At 40.2% G+C, this 27,647-nt stretch overlaps 1 protein-coding gene across 3 annotated transcripts; it reads right to left on the bottom strand.

Annotated features, from left to right (window-relative positions):
- Positions 1-576: 576 nt before the first annotated feature.
- Positions 577-25,307, bottom strand: LOC133409852 (phosphatidylinositol 3,4,5-trisphosphate 3-phosphatase and dual-specificity protein phosphatase PTEN). 3 transcript variants are annotated; one of them, XM_061690381.1, is made up of 10 exons: positions 24,513-25,307; positions 11,708-11,792; positions 11,569-11,613; positions 11,447-11,490; positions 10,624-10,862; positions 8,216-8,357; positions 7,098-7,166; positions 6,605-6,771; positions 1,708-1,995; positions 577-1,101 (listed from the first exon to the last, which is right to left on the bottom strand). In XM_061690381.1, exons 1-10 carry the CDS (start codon positions 24,589-24,591, stop codon positions 916-918), a joined length of 1,344 nt encoding a protein of 447 aa, XP_061546365.1. In that variant the 5' UTR covers positions 24,592-25,307; the 3' UTR covers positions 577-915. The 3 variants fall into 3 exon arrangements, with proteins under 3 accessions (XP_061546365.1, XP_061546367.1, XP_061546366.1); XM_061690383.1 differs by lacking the exon at positions 24,513-25,307 and adding an exon at positions 15,022-15,678 and having other exon boundaries at positions 11,708-11,829; XM_061690382.1 differs by lacking the exon at positions 7,098-7,166.
- Positions 25,308-27,647: the final 2,340 nt, after the last annotated feature.

Genomic DNA, 27,647 nt, shown 5'->3' with positions numbered 1-27,647 from the left:
ATTTCAAACACTCGTCTCCCCCGCTGTTTTTTGTGTATTATATTTTTATTATCTTAGGATAAAAAAACATTAACAATTACATGGGATGCCTTGTTCTGCATAATTTAAACGTATACACAGTGGGAACAGGAATGGCAATGCTTTTAGACATCATCACAGCCTCTTCATAAACCCCTCCCCAGCCCGCCCCACCCCTTGAACCCACCCCACCCCCCCAAACCCACGGCCCGCATGCAGTTTGCACTGCACAAAGGCCAGAAAAAGTCACGTGAGACAGCCTGCAAAGAGCACAAGAAGCATTCACAGTAAAGGAGGAGGAAGAGGGGAGTAAATGATGAGAGTAGGAGGGGAGTAAAAGATGAGGAAAAGGAGGAGGGAGTGAAACAAAGTGACTGCAGCACTGGCCTTGGTTTGGACAGGAGAAGGAGCAGCATTGTCCCGAGTAGATCGTCCTTGACTTCAACTCCCGTCTCTCCTGATTGTGGTACTCTCTCTTTCCATTGTCTTTGACACACACACACAAAAAATCCTTTATATATGAATGTATATATATGTATATACATATACATATGTATATATATATAAACACATTTTTTTTTTTTTTTTTTTTTTTTTAATAGCTACAGCACCTTTTTCCCATCGGGCAACAGTGTCAATACCTTGCACGTGGTTGATGGCCGTGCCAAAAGGGAAAAGAAATAAACAAAATTTAAAAAAAAAAACAATATATTGGTCAGGATATTCATCTTTTCACCATAAAATTGGCATTTGACATGATGATATTCTATTGCCATCTGGGGTGGGGGTAGGGTAAGGGACAAAAAGGTTCTTCTTTTAAGTTTATATTCAAGTTTTCTCCTCTCTGCTGTATAATTTCTTCTCTTGCTGTTTATTTTTTTTCTTATTTAAAAGAGTTCACACTTTTGTGATTTGTGTGTGCTGCTCTTCGTCAAAAGGTTCATTTTCCGGATCAGAGTCAGTGGTGTCAGAGTATCGATAATGGTCTGGCTCATTGTCGCTGACGTCCGGCGTGACAGATGTTGAAGTGCTCGCCTCTGAATTTGAAGGCTCCTCCACGGTTTTTGTGAAATACAACTTCACCTGTGGAGGGGGAGATAATAAACCAGACATCAGTAACTGGCAAGTGTTGTGGAGGGGAAAAAAACAACAACGACAAAAACAAAAAGAGTCATGATACTGACAACACCTGTAATAAATATGTATACACAGTAAAAACAAAGTAACTTGCAAGTTATGGAGAATTGTTGTATGCTCTTTATGTGTTGCTGCTCCATGAGCGTTAATGTAGCAGTTGTGTGGAGGTTTAGAATTATTGCGACATCGATGCTAATTTGCGATAGCCCGTCTATGACGTATTGCCTTATATGTTAGCATTAAGCTAGTGGACTTTCCCCTCATTACATGGTTTGGATCAACATTCTGGTGTTTAAATTTCAACGAGGAGTTACAGAGTGATAGAGCAAGTGTAATATTTGAGTGAAACTTAAGTCATGTACAAGTAAAGTTTGCGCATTATTAAGTATTGGTACTCCGCATCGGCAAGTAACCAAATGTAAGTACTTTTACTACAGGTATGTCTGGAAAAAAGTGGCATTGGTGCATCCCAAGTATTTACACTTTACCAGATTTGAAAATTAAACCAAGTGTGGCAGCTACACTATGAAAATCTTTCATGATAAAGGTTACCTTGAAGTTTGGCGAGAAGTAGCGGTTGGCTTTGTCCTTATTTGCCTTGTCCAGATCATTTTTGGTCAGCGTCAGGATGAGGTAGTCCCTGTCGCCGCCATCCCTGCCGCCGCCGACGCCACCGTCCCTGCACTCTGCACTGCTCGGCGGCTGCAGCTGCTGCTGTTGGACCTGGCCGCCGCCCTGCTGGCTCTCAGCGTTGTTCACCGCGCCGTTCTCCAGCTTCTCCAAGCCCTCCTCTGGCCCGGGGATGAAGAAGGTGTTCACCCAGAAGTGAAACATTTTGTCCTGGGACGGAAGAAAGGAAATTAAGTGTATCACTCAAACAAAGAGAACACACTTTACATTAAGACATGAGTCACATGAATCTAATGAGATGAAATGCAAGAGCTGTATCATTTTCAGCAATATGGCTAATTTTTAATTTGACACATTTTAGATTAATGTATTACTGTTTAATATATATTAATTGTAATACTTGTAATATTAATTTACAACAACATACAAGTTTTACTCATTAGTTGCAAAATATTGTTTAAAAACAAAAGTTAATGTACACAGTGCCGCTCTAAAGGAGTGATGTGCATTTTTTTTTTCACAATTTAAAATACAGTAGTTCACAATACCAGAGGAATTAAGATTTATCTGACTTTCTTTTTCCAACCCTGTTTTGAGGGGGTGGTCCTGTCATGAAAATGAGCCACTGCTCACCCGCCCTCCCAACTGTGGTCCTAATGCTGAGTACGGCTTCAGTTTCTACGACAACCCCAGGTGCAGGTCGTGGGTTGCGTTCTGTAGTCCAGAGTGGCAGCACTTCATCAAACCACCGAATGCCACTTTTCAATCAGTGTAGTGTCACGATTTGGCAAAATTCATAACGGATCGCTCACAGACATTTTCAACAAAAGGGGATAAAATATTAACTACGTTGTGTAATTTCACACTTGATGGGGGGGGGGGGGGGGGCAGGCACTCCAGAGACCAACTCTTTGTATACAAGCAGTTAAAAAGTCAATTTTCCATAATATTAATATGACCCCTTCAATGTCGACGTGTGAATAATGGAATCTATAAAATGAGATCATTACAGTTACTACCTGCCACCCTTTTCCTAGCAGGAGAAAAATGATACATTAATTTGAGGGAGACATTTATTTGTTAAGGGGACTTTTTGATTGCTAGTATACAAATAGTTTAGTCTCTGGGGGGGGGGGAGCAGTGGCTCATTTGCATGACAGAGGACCACCTCCATAAAAAAGTGGCATACAGTCCCCTCCAAAAGCATTGGAACGGAAAGGTCAATTCCTTTGTTTTTGTTGTATACTGAAGACATTTGGGCGGCACGGTGGGCGACTGGTTAGAGTCAGCCTCACAGTTCTGAGGATCCGGGTTCAATCCCTGGCCCCGCCTGTGTGGAGTTTGCATGTTCTCCCCGTGCCTGCGTGGGTTTTCTCCGGGCACTCCGGTTTCCTCCCACATCCCAAAAACATGCATTAATTGAAGACTCTAAATTGTCCATAGGTGTGACTGAGTGCGAATGGTTGTTAGTTTGTTTGTGCTCTGCGATTGGCTGGCAACCAGTTCAGGGTGTACCCCGTCTCCTGCCCGATGATAGCTGGGATAGGCTCCTGCACGCCCGCGACCCTAGTGAGGAGAAGCGGCTCAGAAAATGGATGGATGGATGAATACATTTCGTATTCAGATCAAAAGACTAATATGAGACAAAAGTTCAGAATTCCAGTTTTTAGTTCATGGCATTCACATGTAAATGTATGAAACAACTCAGGAGAGCGCACAATTTGTTTGAAGCCACCCACTTTTCAAGTGAGCAAATGTATTGGAAAATGTGACTGATGGGTGTTTCTAATTGCTCAGGTGTTGCCTTTTAGATTGATTGCTTAAACATTAGATAGTGCTTGTTTTTGGCCTTGGGTTTCACCTGTGAAGACTGCATTTGCTGTTAAGGAAACGAAGACCAGAGAGGTGTCTATGGGAGAAAAGCAAACCATTTTGAAGCTGAGAGAAGAGGGAAAATCGATCAGAGCTATTGTACAAACATTGGGCATAGCCAATATAACGATTTGAAATGTCCTGAAAAGGAAAGAAACTACTGGTGCCTAAGGGTATCAACAGCAGTTGACGACAGAAACAAAGTGAGAGCTGTGAAGAAACACCCAAAGACAACAGTCGGTGACATCACTGCCAACCTTCACGGGGCACGGGTGAAGGTATCACAATCCACTGCTCAAAGAAGACTTCAAGAGGAAAAATATACAGGCCATACCACAAGATGCAAACCACTCATCAGCAAAAAGAATCAGAAGGCCAGATTGGATTTTGCAAAGAAGTAGAGAGATGAGCCACAAAAGACTTGGAGTTCCAAATTTATGGACTGATGAAACAAAGATTAACCTCTACCAAGGTGATGGAAAGCCCAAAGTATGGCGAAAGAAAGGATCTGCTTATGATCCAAAACACACAAGCTCATCTGTGAAGCATGGTGGAGGTAATGTCATGGTTTGGGCTTTCATGGCTGCTTCTGGAACGGGCTCACAAGTCTTTATTGATGATGTAACTCATGATGGGAGCAGCAGAATTAATTCTAAAGTCTACAAAACCATTTTGTCTGGCATTTTACAGATCAGGTGAAGTAATCAGGTGAAGCTTCATCATGCAACAAGAAAATGACCCAAAACACACTGCCAACACAACAAAGTCAATCACTGGACCTTAACCCAATAGCATTTTATCTTGTGAAGAGGAGATTGAAGGGAGAAACCCCCAGAAACAAACAAGAACTGAAAGAGGCTGCAGTAAAAGCCTGGAAAAGCATTTCAAATGAAGAATGCAAGAGTCTGGTGAAGTCAATGGGTCACAGGCTTGTTGCAGTTTTTGCAAGTTAGGGTTATGCGAACAAATCTTCAATGTTATTAACTATAAGTTAATTTAATAATGTCTATTCCAATATTTTTACTCACTTGAAAAGTGGGTGGCTTCAAACAAAAGGTGCCCTGTCAGTTGTTTAACACATCTAGATGTACAACCCCAATTCCAATGGGACGTTGTGTTAAACAAATAAAAACAGAATACAATTATTTGCAAATCATGTTCAACCTATATTTAATTGAATACTCTACAAAGACAAGGTATTTAATGTTGAAACTGATCAACTTGATTGTTTTTAGCAAATAATCATTAACTTAGAATTTCATGGCTGCAACACATTCCAAAAAAGCTGGGACAGGTGGCAAAAAGACTGAGAAAGTTGAGGAATGCTCATCAAACACCAGGTGGGTGCCATGATTGGGTATTAAAGGAGCTTCCCTGAATTGCTCAGTCATTCACAAGCAAAGATGGGGGGAGGTTCACCTCTTTGTGAACAAATGCGTGAGAAATTAGTCGAACAGTTTAAGGACAATGTTCCTCAACGTTCAATTGCAAGGAATTTAGGGATTTCATCATCTACAGTCCATATCTTAATCAAAAGATTCAGAGAATCGGGAGAAATCACTGCATGCAAGCGGCAAGCCGAAAACCAACATTGATTGCCCGTGTCCTTCGATCCCTCAGGTTGGCACTGCATCAAAAACAGACATCAATGTGTAAAGGATATCACCACGTGGGCTCAGGAACACTTCAGAAAACCAATGTGAGTAAATACAGTTTGGCGCTACATCCGTAAGTGCAACTTGAAACTCTACTATGCAAAGCAAAAGCCATTTATCAACAACACCCAGAAATGCCGCCAGCTTCTTTGGGCCCGAGCTCATCTAAGATGGACTGATGCAAAGTCGAAAAGTGTTCTGTGGTCCGACGAGTCCAAATTTCAAATTGTTTTTGGAAATTGTGGACGTCGTGTCCTCCGGACCAAAGAGGAAAAGAACCATCCAGACTGTTATGGACGCAAAGTTCAAAAGCCACCATCTGTGATGGTATGGGGCTGTGTTAGTGCCAATGGCATGGGTAACTTACACATCTGTGAAGGCACATACAGGTTTTGGAGAAACATATGCCCCATTGAAAATGTGTGCCGCATTATGAAGCGTAAAATACGACAACGGAGACCCCGGACTGTTGAATAGCTGAAGCTGTACATCAAGCAAGAAAATGGGAACAAATTCCACCTACAAAGCTTCAACAATTAGTGTCCTTAGTTCCCAAACATTTATTGAATGTTGTTAAAAGAAAAGGTGATGTAACACAGTGGTAAACATGACCCTGTCTCAGCTTTTTTGGAAGGTGTTGCAGTCATAAAATTCTAAGTTAATAATTATTTGCTAAAAACAATCAAGTTTATCAGTTTGAACATTAAATATCTTGTCTTTGTAGTGTATTTAAGTAAATATAGGTTGAACATGATTTGCAAATCACTGTATTCTGTTTTTATTTACATGTCCCAGCTTTTTTGGAACATGTTGCAGCCATAAAATTCTAAGTTAATGATTATTTGCTAAAAACAATTAAGTTTATCAGTTTGAAGATTTAAATATCTCGTCTTTGTAGTGTGTTCAATTAAATATAGGTCGAACATGATTTGCAAATCACTGTATTCTGTTTTTATTTATGTTTAACACAACGTCCCAACATCATTGGAATTGGGGTTGTAAATACCATGAAAGCTGGAATTCTGAACTTGTATCATACTAATCTTTTGATCTGAAACCCAAATGTCTTCAGTTTACAACAAAATTAAAAGGAATTGACCTTGCCGTTCCAATACATTTGGAGGGGACTCTACGTTACCAAGACACCTGGGAAATGATTTAAATTGTGAAAAAAAAAAAAAAAAAAATTCTTAAAAAATAAATGTCTTCTAAATTGGACACATCAGTGTTGTTAACATTGGACGTTGTGTAAAAACAACAACAAAAACAAGATAACCCAAGCGTCCACTGACCTTCTTCATCATCTTGTTCTGCTTGTGGAAGAACTCCACTTTGATGTCGCCGCACACCGGCAGCGGCTGTGGGAACTCGAAGAACATGTGCTTGTCCTCGCGCCGGGTGTGGGTGGGGTTGGACGTGTGGATCTTCACTTTGAGCTGGTACACAACGAACTGGGGATCTGCAAGAGGCGGAGGCGAGGACACCACACATAGGAGGCATGATCGTGAGGAAGGAGCTTTTAGCGCGGAAGATGAGTGAGGATACAAATGTGTTATTATGTGAGTGAATACATGCAAATCCACCAACATTAAAGAGAGAGAAATAGCAACATGCTACACATAAAGAGACCCAAAACCAGAGATGCATGACCCTATTCTGATAGCTTGGTCTTATCCTGCCAGGCAATATAACTTCTACCTAAAGGCTGGTCCTGGCTACAGATGCTGGATCTCTGGGGTCTGGTAAAATAAAATGAATGGAAAAATTGATGAAATGCTCATTTACCCCAATGCCAATTCCCTTTCTTGAAGCCCTGAGGTGTCGGCTCGCTCCTGTTTTTAACGGTACTGTCTCCTTAAGAGAAGGGAAAAGAGGGAGATGGTGGTCACAAATGGTGCCTGACTGTGTGTGTATGTGTGTGTGTGGGTGGGGGGGGTTCTCCAGAGAGAGCAGAGCAGGCACAAACATGAGAGAGGTGGACACAAATATTTACAGATATATTTACACGGGGTGAGGGAACTCGCTCTTGACCTAAACACTTAAGGCAGAGGGGGGGAACCTGGGGCCCGTGGGCTATGTACGGCCCGCAAGAGCACACAAACAAAACATCAAAAGTTAGTGTTGGAAACAGTTGAAACACCCATAAAAGCTCTTAATGTGATAATTGTTTGTATGGCACTGGATAGAAGGGGAAAAAAAAAAAAAAGCGTCAAAAGGATCTAAATCAGCTTTTATTCCTGTTGACTTACAACCTGGGGTGTGTGTATAACTCAGAATAGGTCCATTTTGTTTTTAAAGCGTGAAAAAAAGCAGGATTAGGTGTAAAGAGAAAGAATCCATACAGTTAAGAAGCCACATAAATCTTTACAGATGAGTTTTTGGACCGCCACATTCACATACAGGACAGATTTTGTGAGTTCCACATGTACGAGTTAACAAAAAAGGGTTATTTGATTTCATTTTGCCACCATAAATAGAGCAGACATATGCATGTACAGTTAAGCCCAAAATGGGTTGCTTTTAGACGGAAATACCACAAGTGCTAAAAAATAAATAAAAAAATAAAAAAACAAAAAACATGGCAAAAGTGTTTAATATAACTTCCTATAACTTAAGTCATTTTCTTGTTATTCCCAGTCAGAAGACACCCAATCAACAAAGTCACTAATTTAATTCAAAATTGAGCCAGTGTATGGAAATGTTTCAGCTTAACTGTATATTGACTGCACGTGAAAGACAACAGAACATTGTTGATCAATAAGGAAAAAGAATTCAACTTCAGTCTACCGATTTCAAGAAAATAGTGACTGAATTAACAGCAAAGTGTGGCGTTCAATACTGCCTATGACCCAGTTTGCGGCTCCAAAAAGTTGAACATGAACATATGTGCGCATGTGACTCACTGCAGGTGCCCCCGCTGAACATGGGCAGCGTCTCGAACACCATTTTGTGGAAGAGCAGCGCCACCGGCTTGTACTCCAGCTGGTTCTTCAGTAGGTAGCTGTAGTAGTAGACATAGCGGCGCTGGCTCGGGATGGTCACTCCCTGGTAAAAGCACAGCGACGACAGGTTCAGAGGACAAACACACGAGGCACCTGTCAGCCACTTTGGTCTCTTTTATTCCCGTGCAAATAATTACTGCAGAAAAAAAAGAACAACTGAAATGTGCTTTAATGTGTTTAAACACCACTCGTATCTGTTTTAACTTGTATACAGTGAACGCCTGTTTTATTGTGGGGGATATGTTCCAGACCCACCCACAATAGTTAATAATCTGCGATATAAAAATACCACATACATTTTGTTTTATGCCGCCTAGAGATACGAGTTTAATTCGTTAGTTGACCACTCTCTTAACTCGAAACATCTTAAATCGTCTTCCCATTGAAATTATTTGAAATACCATTAATCCGTTCCACTGACCCCAAAAACTATTCTAATAGGTTTTTAATGAAAGAATTGCACTACATAATATTCTACTTTATAAAAAGATACAGAAATGGCATATTTAAATAGAATTAAAAATAAAACAGTTTTTGTCACACTTTCTGATTTAATTCAACGCACATTGTGCGGCTCATTCTGGTGTCTGCGCCTTGGCCAACTGGGGGCAGTATAAAACAGACATATATATATACATGGAGTCAGAGGAGACGTAACTCCTCAGCAGTACTTCTTCACCGATTATAAATGGCACCGCTAATACATCTATATTGTCTGTCTAGATGTACTGCTGCACTGTTGGTGTTCAAATACCCATTATTTGAAGGCTTATAACGCCACCAGAGATGTTAATTGTTGGCTATTTCGTTTCCCATTATTTGTTAGCATTAGCATCAAGCTAACAGATAGGCAAAGCCATGTGGTTGTTTTAAATATATAATGTAATTCTCTTTGTTTAGTTTGACAGTAAACTTCAACTGGGAGTGGCAATAAACAGCTTGAAGGCTCTTTTTGAAGAAAATGTATTAATTCTGACAAGCTGCAGCTTGTTGTGAAGTCAGTTGAGTCATTGCCACCATACAGTGCTCGTATCTCATTTGCAGCAAAAAAAAAATAAAAAAAAAATAAAAAAATAGGCCGAAGGCAGACTCTTATCTGGAATAAAATCAGAAGCCGTGTCACTTGAATCTCAAGGCATCACTTCATGTTTTATGATTTTACGCCTCCTACACACAAACGCATTAAGACAGAAAATAGTAAACCACACTTTTTTTTAAACAACGTAAACATTCAAAAAAAGAATAATTACAAGAGGAAAATATATAGAAAACACTACGTATTGTAGCGTTTGTGTAAACATGCATTTAAGAGGCGGGGCCTGGTAGAGCTGCATGAGTGTCAAGGTGAGAGCTGTGGCCGACAGCAGCTTCTGCATGAGTGTGCTCACTGTTTTACTGTTCTCCCAGCGGCTAAAAGGCACATCAGCAACCAGAGCCCAGTCAATTAATTAAATTGGCATAGGTCAATGTTCCTGATGTATCAACATTTTTGCTGAGCAGGGATTCTGTCACACCGCTCAGCCTCACACACAAACACACTGTCACACACAAGCGAAGTGCAGCACACTTCTCCCCCCACTCACTCACTCGGCTGAGAGAAACGGCATTTTCTTTTTTTTAGCTCGATGGTAAGCTGTGACTTTGTCAAACAATATAACAGTAAATTATAGTGTCCCATGACAATAACGTTCCTCGCAGAAACACAATGTTAGGGCATGTCAAGGTGAGCATTCTAGTTTATCTCCATTCTGTGTCTTCAAAGTAGTAGTATTTTTAGTTAATTTCGCTTCATTGCACGGTGGTTAATGTCTCTGAATGTTATAATGTTACTTAAAATTCTGCCTGCGCAGTTAATCAATGTTTTTTGTCAGCTACAGCCCGGACCAAAATGTCTGATTTATTTTCCCTTTATCATTCAGCGGTTCACATCTCTTTATACTTGTATGAGTTAGCAATGTTAAAACGTTACTAGAAACATTTCCAATAGTTAAAGGTTTTGTGACTGTGACAGTTTGAGCCTGGACCAAAGGAATTCAATTTATTGATTTGTATTAAATATACATTGGTTAACGTCTCTTTATACTTGTATGACAGTTAGGAAGGTTAAAATGTTGTCAAAAATGGTTACAAACATAAATTTGGAAGTCAAACAGCACCAATTGAACTATTGTGTTTGACTTTGGAGGTGCTAATGTAACTTAAAACATTATAATTACATATAGTATGAACATAGTTTTTTTTTTTTTAATCACACTTCTTATGGGGAAAATGTATTGTGATCAGACCATGTTCGTGAAAGTAGACCACACCTTCTTGTCCCTTGTCCTGACTTCGCCGTAAAAGTCGAGCGCCTCTTGGGCCTCCAGGAATTTGCCGCGGTGGAGGAGATAGGCGCAGATCATCACCCCGGTGCGGCCCTTGCCGGCCTTACAGTGGATGGCCGCCACGTGATTGTCGTCCTCGCTGAGCCACTGGTCCAAGTCTTCGCAGAACGGCTTGATCAGCTCCAGCTGAGGGGGGTTGTGGTCTTCGAAAGGGTACTGTGCAACTGGGGGAGCCAAGTCAGACATTTAGGTGAGACTTTACTAACCACGTGAGTCATAGAATTGCAAAAGGGGTGGAAAACTTTGGGTAAATGTCTGAAAAGTTTCCAGTAAATTTCCATGGGACGTAAAGCTGCGGAATTTTGGAAATATCCCAGATTGGAAACTTTCCATGGGAATTATCTGGGAATTGAGGGTAATTTAATGGAATGTAATCTGTTCCTTACTGTAAAAAGGGTTGTGTACTTTTAAAAAGGAGCAAGGAGAAAAGCAATCCGCAAAGTATGTGAAGCAAAGTTGGCAGAAAAATAGTTTTTTTAGGACTGAAATATATGTCAGAATTGTTGATAAATGGGGATGACCATTTTTAAAGCAGATACTTGAGGATCATCTATATGATATGTTCACAAATCAGATCTTCGAATTCCCTATTAAGAGCCATCCATTAATTTAGGTTTATTCTCAAATTCCTGTTGATTCCCATGGGAAGCTTGTTTCTTTGAAAATTCCCGTAATTTTGCAACCTTAGTGAGTCATGAGGTGTTACAGAAAGTGTGGGCAGAGGGGGCAAAGGGTAAAAGTGGCGTACCTCTGCAGTTAAATTTGGCAGCGTCGTAGTGTCTTTCTGCGCAGCTGAAATGTGAACAACATTCAGTCAGAAATCAGGAATGAGTAAACAGAAAGTGGAAATAAACTGTGAGGAACACTTACAGGTTGTAGATTTTGTAATGGTTTTTATGCTTTGAATCCAAAAACCTGTTGAAGGGAGAGAGTCAAAAAGGAATACAAAGTTAGGAAAAACAAGATCAAGTAAGAGCAAACATTTTTCAGCAGGAGTGCAGCAACTCACCGTACTACATCATCTATATTGTTTCTGTACACGCCTTCAAGTCGCTCTGCTGGAAAGCCCATGGCTATGATGTTTGGGTAGATATCTGTTCAGTCAGGGGAGGTCAAGGAATGGTGCAGCGTCTGTGGGCATGGAGCCTTTTGAATGGCGCTTTTGGGCAGCGACATAACAATGAATTACTTGTTTCAGTATTTAACGAGACATCGCCATCGCTAGGAATTCGAGCACACAAGTACATGAACGCAGGCACGGGCAGCAGACCATGACAAAGTTTCGAGCCGACGTCAATATCACAGTGTCATTACAGCCGCGGTTAGATGAAAACGCAGGAGGGACGCTGATCTGTGTGTTTGTGTGTATGTATGTGCTGGCGTGTTGTGACAGATGGCCTTGACGGTGAGGATAAAGGACAAGGAAAACTGCACTCCTGCCCGAGCCCGGGCCACATGTGGGCGCATGAGAGGAGAGTCTCCGCTCTGTGACCTGCGTGTATTTTTAGACCACAAACGTTATATCAGCAGGGCTGCAACGCAACAGTATCTCTCACTGGAGTTCAGTTTGCATGCGTTCGGAACACTTTACTAGGTACAGGGGGTTCCCAGGGGCAAATATCACATGGTAGTCAGTTGAAACAGTCAAGGTATGGTCGAGACGAGCCACCTGAAGCTCAAACTGACTAAAAAGTGTCAGAATGGGGAAGAAAGATTGAATTTAAGATGCTTTCACACCAATAGTTCACTTTCTCTCGTCTGAATGGGTTGACTGGGTTGTACATGGTCCCATTACCTTTGTTTTTACAGGGCCCACAAATTTAAGCAGGCGGCACAGTGACCAACTGGTTAGCACATCTGCCTCACAGTTCTGAGGACCGGGGTTCAAATCCCAGCTCCGCCTGTGTGGAGTTTGCATATTCTCCCCGTGCCTAAGTGGGTTTTCTCCGGGTACTTCGGTTTCCTCCCACATCCCACAAACAATGCATGGTAGGTTGATTGGAGACTCTAAATTGCCCGTAGGTGCGAATGGTTGTTTGTTTATGTGCGCCCTGCAATTGGCTGGCGACCAGTTCAGGGTGTACCCCACCTCTCGCCCGCAGATAGCTGGGATAGGCTCCAGCATGCCCTAGTGAGGATAAGTGGTACGGAAATGGACAAATTTAAGCAAACCAAAACACGTCTATACAATTACAAACCATACCAGTTTTGGTGTATGAATGAATGAATAAAATGGCAGGAATAAACATCATACACTACTTACAAAATGTTGGGGATTTCGAGGTTTGGGTGAAAATGAAGGATGAACCATAAAACGCAGTACAACCTTTATAAGTGAACTTAAACTGACTGTCATCTTTACTTTTGAATGTCCAACTTTTAAATGTGTTATTACTTTTTGCAACACCATTCTTTTTCCAATGGGGCTGAACAGCAACACAAGTGTTTGAGTCATGTAAATTTCCAAGGATGTCCACCTCTATGCCTTTCTGTGACTCTTCCACTCTCTCTGTTGCAACCTGCTGATTACACTCAGTGACACTCTAAGCTCAGGGGCCACTTCCCTCTGAGAAAACCCTGAACAAAGCCTTGCAATGGAGAGGTACTGTTGATTAAGTGTTAGGTGTCATCTTGGTCTCATGTCAAAATGCAGGACTCTTACAACACCAATTTTAAATGAACCTGTTCAATTAATGAATTAAACAAATTGTACATATTACTGATCAGCTCCTTGTCAAAGAACAAATTGCACAAAATGTTCTGAAACATTTAACAGCTGGATGTTCAAAAAGAGAGGGTCATATTAAGTTCACCTAAAAAGGTTAAAGGGCATTTTAAGTTTATCCTAAAATGTCACCCCAAAGCCCAACGTATTGTGAGTAGTGTAGGTAGAGTTGTGCTATACGATAACTAGAAAGAATAACGACAAGACTACGACACACTGAAGTATAAAAGGTTTGGTAAATCACCCGTTTAGTAGCAGGGTCATGATTAGGCCATCTATGGTCAAATCTGATGGGTTCAATTGAGATTTGGATTTCTGTGTCTGGAAAATTAACTAGAGTCCAATTTAAATGGGCTCAATAGTGACTTTGAATGTGGTATGTTTGTTACAGTCGAGTATTTCTGTCAGTGCTGCTCTATTGGGATTTTGAGGCATGATCATCTCTGGGGTTTTACAGAGAATGGCTCTGTAAAAAAGAATCCACTGAAAGGCTTGAGAGAAAATGCCTCATTGGTGGCAGAGGTCGAAGAATCTCCTTTGAGCTGGCAGAAATAACCAGTCTTGATGAACGAGCTTTGGATAAGAGCACCTCTGTACAGCAAAGCCCGAAGAGAACGAACTTTGGCATCAGAGGGTCAAAATCAGGTGGTTTTGTCATCAGCATAAATCAAGAACACAAAGGCTAAAATTTGATCAGGATGACATAAAAAGGACAACAACCATTTCTAGGGAAAAGTCCGGTTTAGCATGCAACCATTCTACCTGATACCGGCTCCAGTGGTTCTTTAGACCCCTCAGAACCAACAGTAATATTATAGTTGTGTTCCAAAGGCAGCGACGTAACCTGAACATGAAAGCCGGAACACGCAATTGTCCATCACAAACGTAGCCAATGCGGTCGTAGTCATAATTACAACATTTGTATGAAAACACCTATGATAAATGTAGAACATTCAAAGAATAACCAAAAGTACATCAGAAACTGAGCGGGCCTTCTTATACTGCACAATGACATATTCTTAGTGAATTAACTTTACAGATTAGCTCATTGCGTGATATTTGTCACCACAAAAACGATGTATGTTGGGACCGTCATAAATCCAGGAACCCCTGTACTGGTTTGGTTACATGACAGTGAGTCTCCAGAGTTACATCAAAAGATGTGGTGAAATACGACATTGGTATCATGGACGTCCATCAACAAATATGTATAAACTGTAAGACATGATCATATGCACAAATATTTCATCTTTTGATTGCAAAAAAGGGGGGCCCAATCTCATGCCCGCAAGGTATATCTAATGAAGTGGCCAGCGAAAAAACAGGCACGCTCAACATGAAGAAAGGGCTACTGCCTTGTGAGCATCTCGACTGCCTTTTTTCGAATGGCATGATGTCATCGAACAGGGCTGCAGCACAGGGAAGAAGGAAGGAGGGGGGGGGGGGGGGAATAATAAATAAATAAAAAACGCAATGGGAAGCGTCAGGGCCAATTATACAGTGACACACATACGCTCTCTTAAAAGAGGAGCACATCAGTGTCAGGTTGCCGTGAAGAGAGAATAATCAAGTTGGCGTAAGCAACCGCCGCCGCCTACCTGAAAGTGAAGTCTGCTCACCGCCGTTAAGCCGAGGGATTTCACACTTTTAACCAGTGACTAAAGGGCAACCTTTTCTCACACTTCCTGTGTCGAAAATAGGGAAGCTCAGTGTTTCTAATTGGATACGTCGTTTTGATGTTGAGCTGCTTCTTTTTCTCCTCCCCGCATGGCTGTAGAGCCAAGTTAGTGAATGTCAAGACCCCTGCTAAGAAAGTGAAGCTGAAAACACACACTTGGATCTTTGCAAATTGTATGCACAAACACAACTGGTTCGCACACAACTGTGTAAGGCACTTTTCTAAGAGAAGGAGCAGCCTCAATCAGAAATGTTAAGAACACAGGGCGTCTTTGCTTATCACCAAAGTTCTGTTCCTGTTAAGTAACCCAAAATTATATGTACGTCGGAACACCGTAGTCAATCACTAACCTACGCCAAGTTATAACTACAGTAAATATTAGTATGAAAAACACATAGCCCTTAAATATAAAACAAAAAATGAAAAGTACGATGTCAAGGGAGCATGAAAATCTATTCTCACGCTGCTGCACGAATTAGTATATTGCACGCTGTTCGCCACATCAAAACACCGGAAGTGAAGGGTGTGCAAATGGAGTCAGCAGAGACTGGGTGGAGTGTTGTTAGCTGCTAGCCAACAGCTAGCTAGGAGCCAACATGGCTATTGTGTGTTTTTATTACTTTACATTAAATGTAAAAACACACTTTCAGACTCTGGAGTGCCGGGAAACCTTACACATCAGAACCGGAAATTGAAAAAAAAAAAAAAAAAAAAAAAAAAAAATTTCCAGGTGGTCATTTTTTTCTCCCATTTCAACTACTACTGACAAAAAACATTTTTTTTTTTTTTAAAGCGGTCAGGAAACCTCACACCCACGAGGAGCACACATCGATCCAAAAACGGCAAAATAAAAAAATAAACATTTAAAAACAAGGGGGCGAATTCGACTTTTTTCCACTTTTAAGACAGGTTAAAATGTTTAAATATTACTAAAAACCGTGCCTGTAGGGTTCAAGAGTTTCTAAGATTGTGACAACTTGTGTGGAAGTGGTAAATTCTATTTTATTTCCAATGGTGAAAATTTTCTACTATTGCGTTCCACTGTTCAGAGTTTGTATATTTTGATAAAAATGGTCACCCTCCATAAGATGAACATCCTTAATTGCTTTGCTCCTGTTTCAAGCAGTTACAGAATTCCAAGAGTGGATGGATCCCTTAACAGTAGCCAGTGTATATACGGAACAATAATCCCAGCCATGCATCAAAGCATTTATTACAAGTCAAACACAGCATTTCAGAGCCTTCTAATAACCCTTGGACCTACTGACAAAGTGATCCCAGTCAGGCTATTTAAAGTTTTTTTTTTTTATTATGATTATTATTATTATTTTTTAAAGCTCAACAGCTCCCAGAAGAGCCTCAGCCCAGGGCATGGAGGGAGTGAGGTGAAGTGGAGGGGGATCAGGTTCTGCAGCTGGGAGGAAATGTACATGCAAGAGACCCCTGACGGAAGCTCCGAGTAGGAGGGAAAGAAGAAAAAAAAAAATTCTGCCATTTCAGAAACGCCTTCTTTGTAAAGCCAGCCCTCGCCTGGCTGGGTTCTATGCATACGCCAAATCTGCAACTGAGAGTGAGGGAGAGTGGGAACCGACAAGCGAGGAGGAGGGGGGAGGTGTGTTGGTGCTAGGGTGTGTGTGGGGTGGGGATGGTGGGTGGGGGGGGGAGACAGGAAAGGAGGAGAGCAGAGGAAAGGGGGCAAGAATTAGAGTGGGAGTAGTCAAGAAAAAGAGCAAAGAGGAGCGAGGAGGTGGGCCGATACAAAATCACTTCTTAACTCCACTTTAACTGTGTATTACATAACTGCATATTGTTTCAGACGCCGTGTCAAATAGCGATAACAAGGGCCTGCATTGTAAAAACCAGAAACGGACAACACCCCCCCCCCCCACACACACTTTTTTTTTTTTGGAGGGACATGCCTCCTTCACCACAAGCTAAATACATATGCAACAATCACTTTACAATGGAGAGACATGACACATTTCATCAGATAACATCTAACTGAACTCCGCAAAGTACACAGTTCTGCAGCAAAAACCACAGCGGACACATCAGATCAACCATGTGAGCACACGACTGAGGCTTTAGAATACAAAAAAACAGTTAAAACTATGGCTGCGGCTATTGCGTATTTTTAGAATTGAGTATTCTACCAATTATCCCATCGATTAATCGGCTAAAAATTTATTTGGCATCCTTAAATAGTAACGTGATGTGCAGGTATGTTTTTCCACCTGGGGTTGACATTCTCACGTTATACTGTAGTATCAGTCACTTTGTGTGTGTATGGCTTTAAAAGGCGGGGGCTGGCCTGGTGTGTGACATGGACGTCAGCAAATTAGAGTGTGGAGGTGGCTGGCAATTAACTACCAGTCTGCGTGTTAAGTGACTGCATGAGTTGTAGCCATGAGCAGATTGTGTATTAATTACGTTTTTTCTTCTTCCCATCTTTTCAATGATGCGATTGAAATCGCACCAGCGACCTCAACCACTTGTGTGGGCATTACAATACGTTCCAACTAGCGGTGGTAGGTTGTATAACAAACCCCAATTCCAATGAAATTGGGACTTTGTGTAAAATGTAAATAAAAACAGAATACAATGATTTGTTAAATATTTTCAACCTAGTTTCAATTAAATATATAACATAAACAAGCTATTTGTTCAAACTGATCCAGGTTATTGTTTTTGGGAAATATTCTCTCATTTTGGATTTGATGCCTGCAACAAAAAGACAAAAAAAAAAAAAGATGGGACAGGGGCAACTAAAGAGGGAAAGTTGAGGAATGCTAAAAAAAAAATACCTGTTTGGAATATTCAACAAGTGAACGGGTTAATTGGAAACAGGTGAGTGTCATGATTGGGTATAAAAGGAGCATGCGCCGAAAGGCTCAGTTGTTCATAAGCCAGGTTGGGGTGAGGTTCACCACTTTGTGAACAACTGCGTGAGCAAATAGTCCAACAGTTTAAGAACGTTTCTCATTGTACAATTACAAGAAATTTAGGGATTTCATCATCTACGGTAAATATCATCATCAAAAGATTCAGAGAATCGGTAGAAATCTCTGTACATAAGCGGCAAGGCCAAAAACAAACATTGAATGACTGCCCATGACCTTCGATCCCTCAGGCGGCACTGCATTAAAAAACGGCATCATTGCGAAAAGAATATTGCCATGTGGGTACAGGAATGCTTCAGAAAAACATAGTCAGTAAAACATTTCATTGCTACATATACAAATGCAAGTTAAAATTCTACCATGTAAAGCAAAAGAACACCCTCAAAACGCCACCGGCTTCTCTGGGACAGAGTTCATCTCAGATGAACTGACACACAGTGAAAAAGTGATGCAGTCAAATGAGTCCACATTTCAAATTGTCTTTGGACATAATGGACATTGTGTCCTCCGCACCATAGAGGAAACGGACCATTCGGATTTTTATCAGCGCAAAGTTTAAAAGCCAGCATCTGTGATGGTGTGGGGGTGTGTTAGTGGCCATGGCATGGATAACATGCAAATCTGTGAAGTCACCATTACTGCTGGAAGATGCATAGAGGTTTTGGAGCAACTCTGAAAGAGTGCAAGTAATAGACCCATCTCCCATTGAAAATGCATGGCGCATTATGAAGCACAAAATACTACAACGGAGACCCCACACTCTTGAGCAACTTAGTGTCACCAAACTAATTTTTATTTTGTTTCTAAATACATTAAACATGTTTGAATTGCTGAAAACATGCAAAGACTGATGCAATATTGTACTGAATTGTTGAGATATGGCTTAAAACTATTACCTACATTTTTCTGATTTTGTGGGCGGGGCTAAGAACTAGCCCCATGATGTCACGGGGCTTGGCCATATACCCAATATATAAACACTGAGCGCCCTTATTCCATGGATTTGCCATTCAGCAGAATTGCACTTCTTTGTTGATAAATAACTTGACCCAGTTCTACTAGTATAGCGTGCAAATGGCAATAAAACTATGCCCACAACAAAAAAAAAATACATCTTCCCTTAAGTGTAATGTGTTTTGTGTTATTTGTGCTATACGTCTAGCCCTCTGGGAACACGCACATTGTGTTACAAGCCAGCAGGCGAACTGAATCCATTGCCAGCACGACAGCGGTTAGCGAAGCCGCTGGATGTACAGCACAACAGCGTTACGTGTGGCTGTCAGCCTGTTGCCTGCCGTGGGGCGAGGAGAAGGGGTAAAATTCATCCATGGGGACCAGTGCGAGTCGCGCAGCTATGGCCGCTTATGCTGCACCCTTCAGCGGCTACAGAAGCACATTGACCCGCTGAATTTCAAAGGAGGGAACATTCTCCTGCTGGTGTGGCTTATGGTCATAATGCCAACTCAGAGGCTGCTTCTGTGCAGCCTGTGGATGCGTGTGCAATCTCTGTCGCTGGAAAGGAGCCATGAGAGAAGGAAGTACGTGAGAAGTATGTGTATTAATTGACAGCTGAAAGGTCCGGGAGGTGGGATTTTCAGAGATCTCAGCGACACGCCCACAGCGTCTGGAACCTGAATGAATGTCTCAATTCTTGACCATTTTGAAGCCCGATTTCACATACTTTTGTATCCATTCATTCATTGCCCTTCTTGTTAACGAGACTCTTTTCTGTGATGTGTCAAATTTACGAAATATTTTTTTGGGGCAGTTTGGTTGCAGTTTAACTTGTACATCAAACAAGAATGGAAATGATATCCACCTAAAGCTTCAAACATTAAGTGTCCTCTGTTCCCAAACGCTTGGAGTGTTGTTAAAAGGTGATGTAACAGTGGTAATCATGTCCTGTTTCAGCTTCTTTCAAACATATTGAAGGCATCAAATTAAAAATAAATATTTGCACAAAAATTTTTTTTATCAGTATGAACATTAAATACCTTGTCTTTGTAGTGTATTCATTTGAATATACTGTAATTTCTCATGTATAATGCGCATTTTCTTCCCCCAAAATTGTCAAGTCAATAGTGCGCATTATACATAGGTATATGTGAAAAAGACTCGCATTTTATAAACATATGCTGCCATCTAGAGGTTATGAAAAAGCTGTACACTTCCATTCCAATATGCCACCGCCTTCTAGAGGTTATGAAAAAGTTGTAAATTTTCATTCTTATATGCCACCTATTTGTAATGAAAAATGTGTAGCCTACACTTTCATTCCAATATGACAGGGGTTCTTATGACTGCATATACGTAGTTGTGCTCATAAGTTTATATACCCAGGCAGAATTTGTGACTATTCTTTGTTTTTTGTTTTTTTGACATACGACTGATGACTGAACAACAACCATCATTCATTTCTTTATGGTTATGTTTTGTTTACTGATAATGCTTTCCTGAAATGCTTGACACTTGAATTTGAATCCCATTAAAACAAAATTAAATGCATTTACCCTGGTCCTTCATTTTTTCTTTAAAGAATTGTAATCATCTTACAAAATCTTCCTGGGTAAACACACATGAGCACAACTGTGTGTTTTCTCATTTACTAAATAAAAGCAAGTAAATAAAAAAGTATTCTGTGTTCAAATAAAGTGCTTAACTTCAGAATAATTATTTGAAAAAAAAACTAAAAATACAGATAATACTTAATGTTTTGATCAAATTGGTAAAAGCAAAATCATGCATTGTAAAAATACATTATACATAGGTTGAAGGGGTTTCCAGAATTTTGAGGTCAACTTTGGGGGTGCGCATCATACATGAGAAATGACGGTAGGTTGAAAAGGATGTGCCAAATGTATTCGTTTTTTTTATTTACGCTGTACACAACATTCCAACTTCATTGCATATGAGTTTAGTAAAATAGCTAACATCGTGACCCTGTGTCGGCAATCATAGACATGCCATTGTGGGACGTTAGTTCTGCTTTGCAGTTGACATTTTTTTTTTTTAAGTGTGAAATTATCACAAACTTCCGATTCTGTCTTTTCCACAGTTTTCTCCTAGGTCACTGCCAATGTGCCCAACTTATTTCAGAAAAGAATGGTGCATGAGTGTGCAGTAAGATTAGTTATTTGATTAACTGTTCCAGCCCTAAAAATTACCAATCAAAAGCATGTTAAGTTTGTCTGAATAAGGGATGGACAGTCGACTACATTTCTATAATAGCATGGAAAATGTTTATGTAATTTCTTTAAAAGGGATGGGAGAATCTCTCAGAATGTTCTGAACTCCTGCTTTGCTAATGTTCTCCAATATTGTCCTCAAGGAGTTGTGCCACAGCATGGATGCAGCTTGTGTCATGTTTGCCTTCTTTAGACTGCAAACTAGTTTGAAATGCACTTCTGCTAGATTGCTAGATGCAGTCAAGTACCCCATTCCGATTGCTACAAGACACCATTAATCAATCAATTCCACCAATTAAACGATTGGTAAGCCGCTTCATAGTGAATACCACTATCCAAAAGCGCCCATTCAAATTTTAAAGCAAGATCATTAGTATGTGTACTGTTTCCCAAAAGGACAAAACCCAATTATTGTGGAAAAAACACCATTAACACACAGAACACATTAAAGCTGGTTGACCATGGACCATAACCTTATGATTAAAATAAAATAATATTCCAGAGAGCCAAACCAGTATCTAATATAAAGACTTTGGGGGGAATAATAGACCAGTAGCACAAATAAAACATCACAACTCGTTGACCATAAACTCTGTCAAGCTAATTTCATGACTTAAAAAAATAAAATATAAAAATTAAAAACAAGGAAGAATTAAAGCAATTGAGTTGGGGGTTTGAATTACTGTGCCAAGTCACTTACAATTTCATAAATTTTCTATAGGGATTGTCCTCATTAGGGCTGTGGGTGAGCTGGAGCCTATCGCAGCCGACTTGGGACTCGAGGTGGAATACACCCTGGACTGGTCCCCAGCCAATAGCAGCATTTACAACGAGAGGGACATAAATGTGGCAATGCGTGAATGTAGAAATGACCAGAAGTCCAAAAAGGGGGCTCTTCAGGCTTAAGCTAGGTGAAATTCAAAGATATTTCAGGACCATGACCATGTTACAACTAGCAGGCAGACAACTCCTTTCCCAACACAACCCAATGATAAAGGATAGTTCCACCAATTCTGACCAAATGTTAATGACAAATTTGTCACACTCGCTACAAAGAATGTCGGCTAGGGAACAAATGCATGGACAATTAACCAGAACCCTGATACAGTACAAGTAAGACTACCGAGACAAAAAAAAGCTAAGGAATGAATGTAAAAATTACCATCATGCCCAAAACTATTTATCTTCAAGCAGTCCAATTTAAGACAACTTCGACCAGATTAAAAATATTTGTCAAATGTTTCTGGATAGTTCTGCAAATTCTGATTAAACAAATGACTAATTTGATATTTGTCACATTTGTTACAAAGACACCATGGCAATGTTTGCGTCTGGGAGACGTGATTTTTAAGGCCTTTGAACAACTGACCAAGTGTCATTGTTGATGATAATGAAGACCTTAATGGTGGAAAAAAAGGGAATCACATCCAATGTATGGCTGCAAAAACTATCAATTTCTACTCATCTAACCTACATCGCAGGCAACGCGATTGTACAACTAACCAGAAACCTAAGAGTTACATGTATAACTAGTAAGACTTTTATTTATATATAAAAAAAAAAAAAAAAAAAAAAAAAAAAAAGGTAAGGCTAGATGCCGCACAAAAATTTTCTAATGAATGGCCAAACACAGTACAGTATATCTTCAGACTTATGGTAGTCCCATTTAAGACGTTTTAGGACCACTTTGATCACATTTAAAACCTTAAATAAACAAACATAAAACGTGATCACACTACAAATATCTGGGAAATGTCTCCTATTCCAACAGAATTAACTGAATGATTATGGATGTACCACCAATTTTAATTAAATGTAAACGACAAATGCATCACATTAGTGACAAAGAAAAGGTGATGACAAGTTTGCATCTTTAGCATTTCCAAGTCCTTCGAAAGACGGATTTAAGGACCAAATGTCATTGTTCAGGATAACCAAGGCCTCAATGGTGAAAACATCTAAAAACAATCATTGTTAGCTTCCACGATTTTACCATGTCTACACGGGTACACATCCATATATAACCCAGAGAAGTCAAACTACAAAATGCTAAAGCTAGAAGCAGTACCAATTAGTTGCACAAAAATTTGCTAATGAATGTAGAGATTACCAGACGACCAAAACAGAGTATCTTCATGCTAAATAGTCCAATTTAAGACAATTTAAGTCCAAGTCTAAGACGTCCTGCTGGAGTCACCTTTCGTTATCTGAGAATCAAAATGCATTTTTTATCATCATCATAACAGTATTTGCTTTCATAGCGTATCAGAATAATAATTGGTGCCTTTTGTGTTAATGTTTTTTTACTTGTTCAACTCTGTAGCATATATTTTGAGTAACTACTGTATCGCTCAATCACGTGTAACTACTGTATTGATATATTATGTGCTGTACTAATTTATTATTTGTATTGTAGATCATGTGTGGACCCCAGGAGGATTAGCAAACTGCTACAGCACAAATTAATGAGGATCCTTTTAAATAAATAAATTTGTCACATTTGTTACAAAGGAACTAAGGAAATGTTTGAATCTTTTGCAGTTTTGAGGCCTTTAAATGACAGATATAAGAACTAAGTTCCATTGTTGAGGATAACAGACCTCAATTCTGGAAAAACGTAACAGAAATCTATGAAAAATTCGCATTCGTGAGAATGAAAACATGGCCATTTAGTTTGGGTCTTTGCCAATTTTGTCCAATCACCGAACGACTGATTTAAGGACCAATAGTCAGTATGTCGAACATATATGGCAAATGCCTCCTTTTTCAACATAACTACATGACTACAGACGATCCAACCAATTCTGATCAAATGCAAATTTGTCCTATTAGCTACAAAGCGACTACGGAAACGTTTGCATCTTTCAACAACAGATTTATAAGAACCAAGATTCATTGTTGAGGATAACCAAGGCCTTAATGGTGGATAACCTAACCTAAATCTATGAAAACGAGATTAGTACCTGAGAAATCAATCCATTTCCACTCGTTTTACTACAGAACACATGCATGTATAAACCAGATGTGGTTCTGATACAGTTCTCGCGTAGGAATAACACCAAGTGAGCCTACAAAACGCTAAAGCGTGATAGAAGCAGCACCAGCCGGTTACCTTGTATTTTATTAAGCACACACTCGGTGTCCAGTAGGACGGGAATTTCCTGCTGCGATATGACGGTGACATGAGTGCACGCCGCTTTGACAGATCCACCATCTTTCAAACACGCTTGATGACAGCCCGAGCTAGCTCCCCTCACATTTCTCATAGCCCGCCTGTAGTAATAATCATAATAATAGATGCGGCGTTATGGATGAGTAAAGGATACATGTTAGGTCCAGGTCGAAGCCGTCCTCCTGGTATCTCCTTTTGTTCCGGCTGACAATTTCTTTAATAATAGCAGTCATTGCAGCGGCTGACAGGAGTCTATTACGGGTAAATGATGAAAGCAGGCTTTTTGGTGGTCAGGTGGTAGACGGTGGTTCTGCTCGGTAGGTCGGGGTAAAGGGGAGGAGGGGGGGAAGGGAAGGGGGAGGAGGTCCTCCTCGGGGCTAGCCAGCCGAGCTCGTTGGGATTAGACAGGCTTCCTCTGGAACATAAAGACGGGCCTTGCTCGGCTTCTCCTCAGCGAAGGCCCGACTTTTCCAATCCCGCGGTCGCTCTTCCAAATAGTCCCCAGCGACATTCACCCAGTTGTCCAAAGAATAAGCCTCGGGTTCGGTCCGAAGCGAAAATAAGAGAACTCACCGGTAACCCCTGAAGGAGGGGGCCCCCCCCAGAAAAAAGCCCGTATCCAGTCACTCGGACGGGGGGTGTGTGGGGGGGGGGGGCGTTTGGAGCTAGGCTAGCTCGCTAGGCTAGCACGCTAGCTAGCAACAATGGCTAGCTCCGTTTTTTTGGTTTTTTTTTTTTCGATCCAAAAAAGACCTCCTTAGCGATTCAACATTGTCACCGAGCGCGCGTCAAGAACATCGCAGGTCAGGGGAAAAAGTGACAGGCTCCACCTCAGATGTATACAGACTATACAAGGATCAGAAATATGCACAGATTGCTTTGACAGCTCCGTCCCGGGGAATCATCTTTCTTTTTTCGTCGCTCCAGCTGAACTCAGGCTCCCATCATGGCCTCCGCCGAGGAAAAAAGAAGCTAGAGCAGGCTGGGCTTTTAGTACATGTATTCCTCCGCCTTCGCCGTATAGTCCCCTCGGTGCGGTTCAAACTGACCGTTACGCCGTCAATCAACCAGACATAAACATTATAAATGAGGATTTGAAGGTAACTTAGATATTATATTATATTTGAGGACAAAAGTGGAAAACAATTGGGTTAATATTTCATTGTGGCGGAAGGATACGATAGGTAAGCACTCGACGGCTCCCTTCTGTCAAAGTGATCACGTGTGACTGTAATTAGGGAAGTTTCTCACATAAATGTCACTTTATTTGGCGCTTTTTTTCCCTCGTTCACAAATGTGTCGTTTCACTTATTAAAATATGTTAAATTGATGATTTTAATAATAAACTAATAATTAAAATGCTCGTTTTTCAATTGTAATAATTTGTATTATTTATGATTAATTCAATTATAATTAATCATACAATCCATGTTAAATGTACAATTATTTTACTAATATTATTTTATTTTATTTTATTGACAAAAAATGTCTTTTACTCATGGTGTAGTGCATGGGTAGGCAACCCATGGCTCCAGACCCGCATGTGGCTCCTTCATCTTTCTGCTGTTGTCTCTCTGTGTCTTTGAAAAATATTTTTTTTAATTTTAGTTCACTCGTTTTTCAAATGTGTTATGTTGAGCTTCTAACATTAAAATAAAATGTTATTTTTCTCTGTTGCTCAAAATGTGAATCACAACCACCGATGTGGGACACTGGTGCCGAGATTTATTGAGCTATTCGACCCTGAGTAGGTGAACCGTGCATAAATTCAAGAAAAGAAAAAAAAAGTTACTGAAGAAAACATTAAATGCCACTGGCTACATGAACTATATATAAAAAAAAACACGCCTCACAGATGACAGCTTAGAATCGTGTGTGAAAATGAAGGTGACATCTAAAGCCCTGATGTGCCGACACTGTTTTGGTTCGCTGCAGTTTTGCTTTATTTCATAAATACGAGGTGGATTCAAATAGACATTGACTATTTTATTTGAAAATATGTTTCAACCAAACATCTTTTTTTTTTCATAGTTCAGAATGTTTTTGTTACATGCAGAAATACAATTGTATTGTTTCTGTGGCAGTTCATGGAGTTCGTAAATGCAACAAAATATAGTTTTGTATACATAAAAGTAAAGAAAAAAAAAGGTGTGCAGTGTTATCCCCTATGGAGCCCTTAAAGGGACATGGAAAAAAAGAAAAAAGAAACTTGTTCCTCATTCGAACGAGAAACTTTCTCGTTACAATGAGAAAGTAAGGATAACTACTTACTTTAGATGTCAAAAGGGTTGTCTGGCTCCCGGGTTTTTTGTTTTTTTTGGGGGGGGGGGACCGGTCCAAATGGCTCCAGTGTATAAAACTGAAGATAATGACAGTACCTCAGTTGGGGATTAAGGTGCATACAATATGGTCCAATATGGATATCTAATATGATTCAAATCCCAAATTATCATATTTAGCAAAATGCTGAAATCTAAGGAAAACCACAATTTCAGGAGGAAAAAAAAAACAAGTATCCAGAAGAGGTCATCATTGGCATATAAATCAAGATATAAATCCCCATCCATCCTTCCATTTTCTATACTGTAGACTATAGAAAATTGATGGATAAGGGGCCATTTCAGTGATGCAACAAATGTGTAGTATTATATATTAAAAGCATGTTCTTCTGATTTTTAAATACAGTGGTGCCTTGAGATATGAGTCTAATTCGTTCCCTGCCCATGCTCGTAACTTAAAACAGCTATATCTAAAATAATATTTTCCCATTGAAATTAATGGAAACGCCATAAATCCATTACAACAACTCCCCCCAATAAAAAAAAAAAAATTGTAACGTGTTTTAAACAAGGAAATTAGCACTTTATAATAATTGTACTTGATAATAATCAGTAGTACTAACATAATTACATAGAATGTAAATAATTAAACAGTTTGTGCAACGTGTTTAATTCATTGCCGCTCCTTAAACAGCTTGGAGCCTCTTTATGAAGAATTATTCACTGTCTGCCAAATTGCTGCTTGTTGTGAAGTGAGACGAGTTCACTGCCACCATCTTGCACCCGCATCTCAAATTTTTGCTCGCAAATCAAAGGAAAAAATGGGCCAAACCACAGCTCATATCTCAAAAAACTCGGAGGTCGGGTCACTCGTATCTCAAGGTACCAGGGTATTTTTATTCCACGAGGTTCAGTGTGTTCAAATAATTACATGGAGGGCTGGATCTAATGCTCAAATTTCCTATCTTCAGTCACCCAAATAAGCATTTGATGATGATCAATCAGAAGCG

This window comes from Phycodurus eques, chromosome 11 (genome assembly GCF_024500275.1).
Source record: "Phycodurus eques isolate BA_2022a chromosome 11, UOR_Pequ_1.1, whole genome shotgun sequence".
Classification (NCBI taxonomy): domain Eukaryota; kingdom Metazoa; phylum Chordata; class Actinopteri; order Syngnathiformes; family Syngnathidae; genus Phycodurus; species Phycodurus eques.
This window is presented reverse-complemented; position numbering and strand designations above follow the sequence as displayed.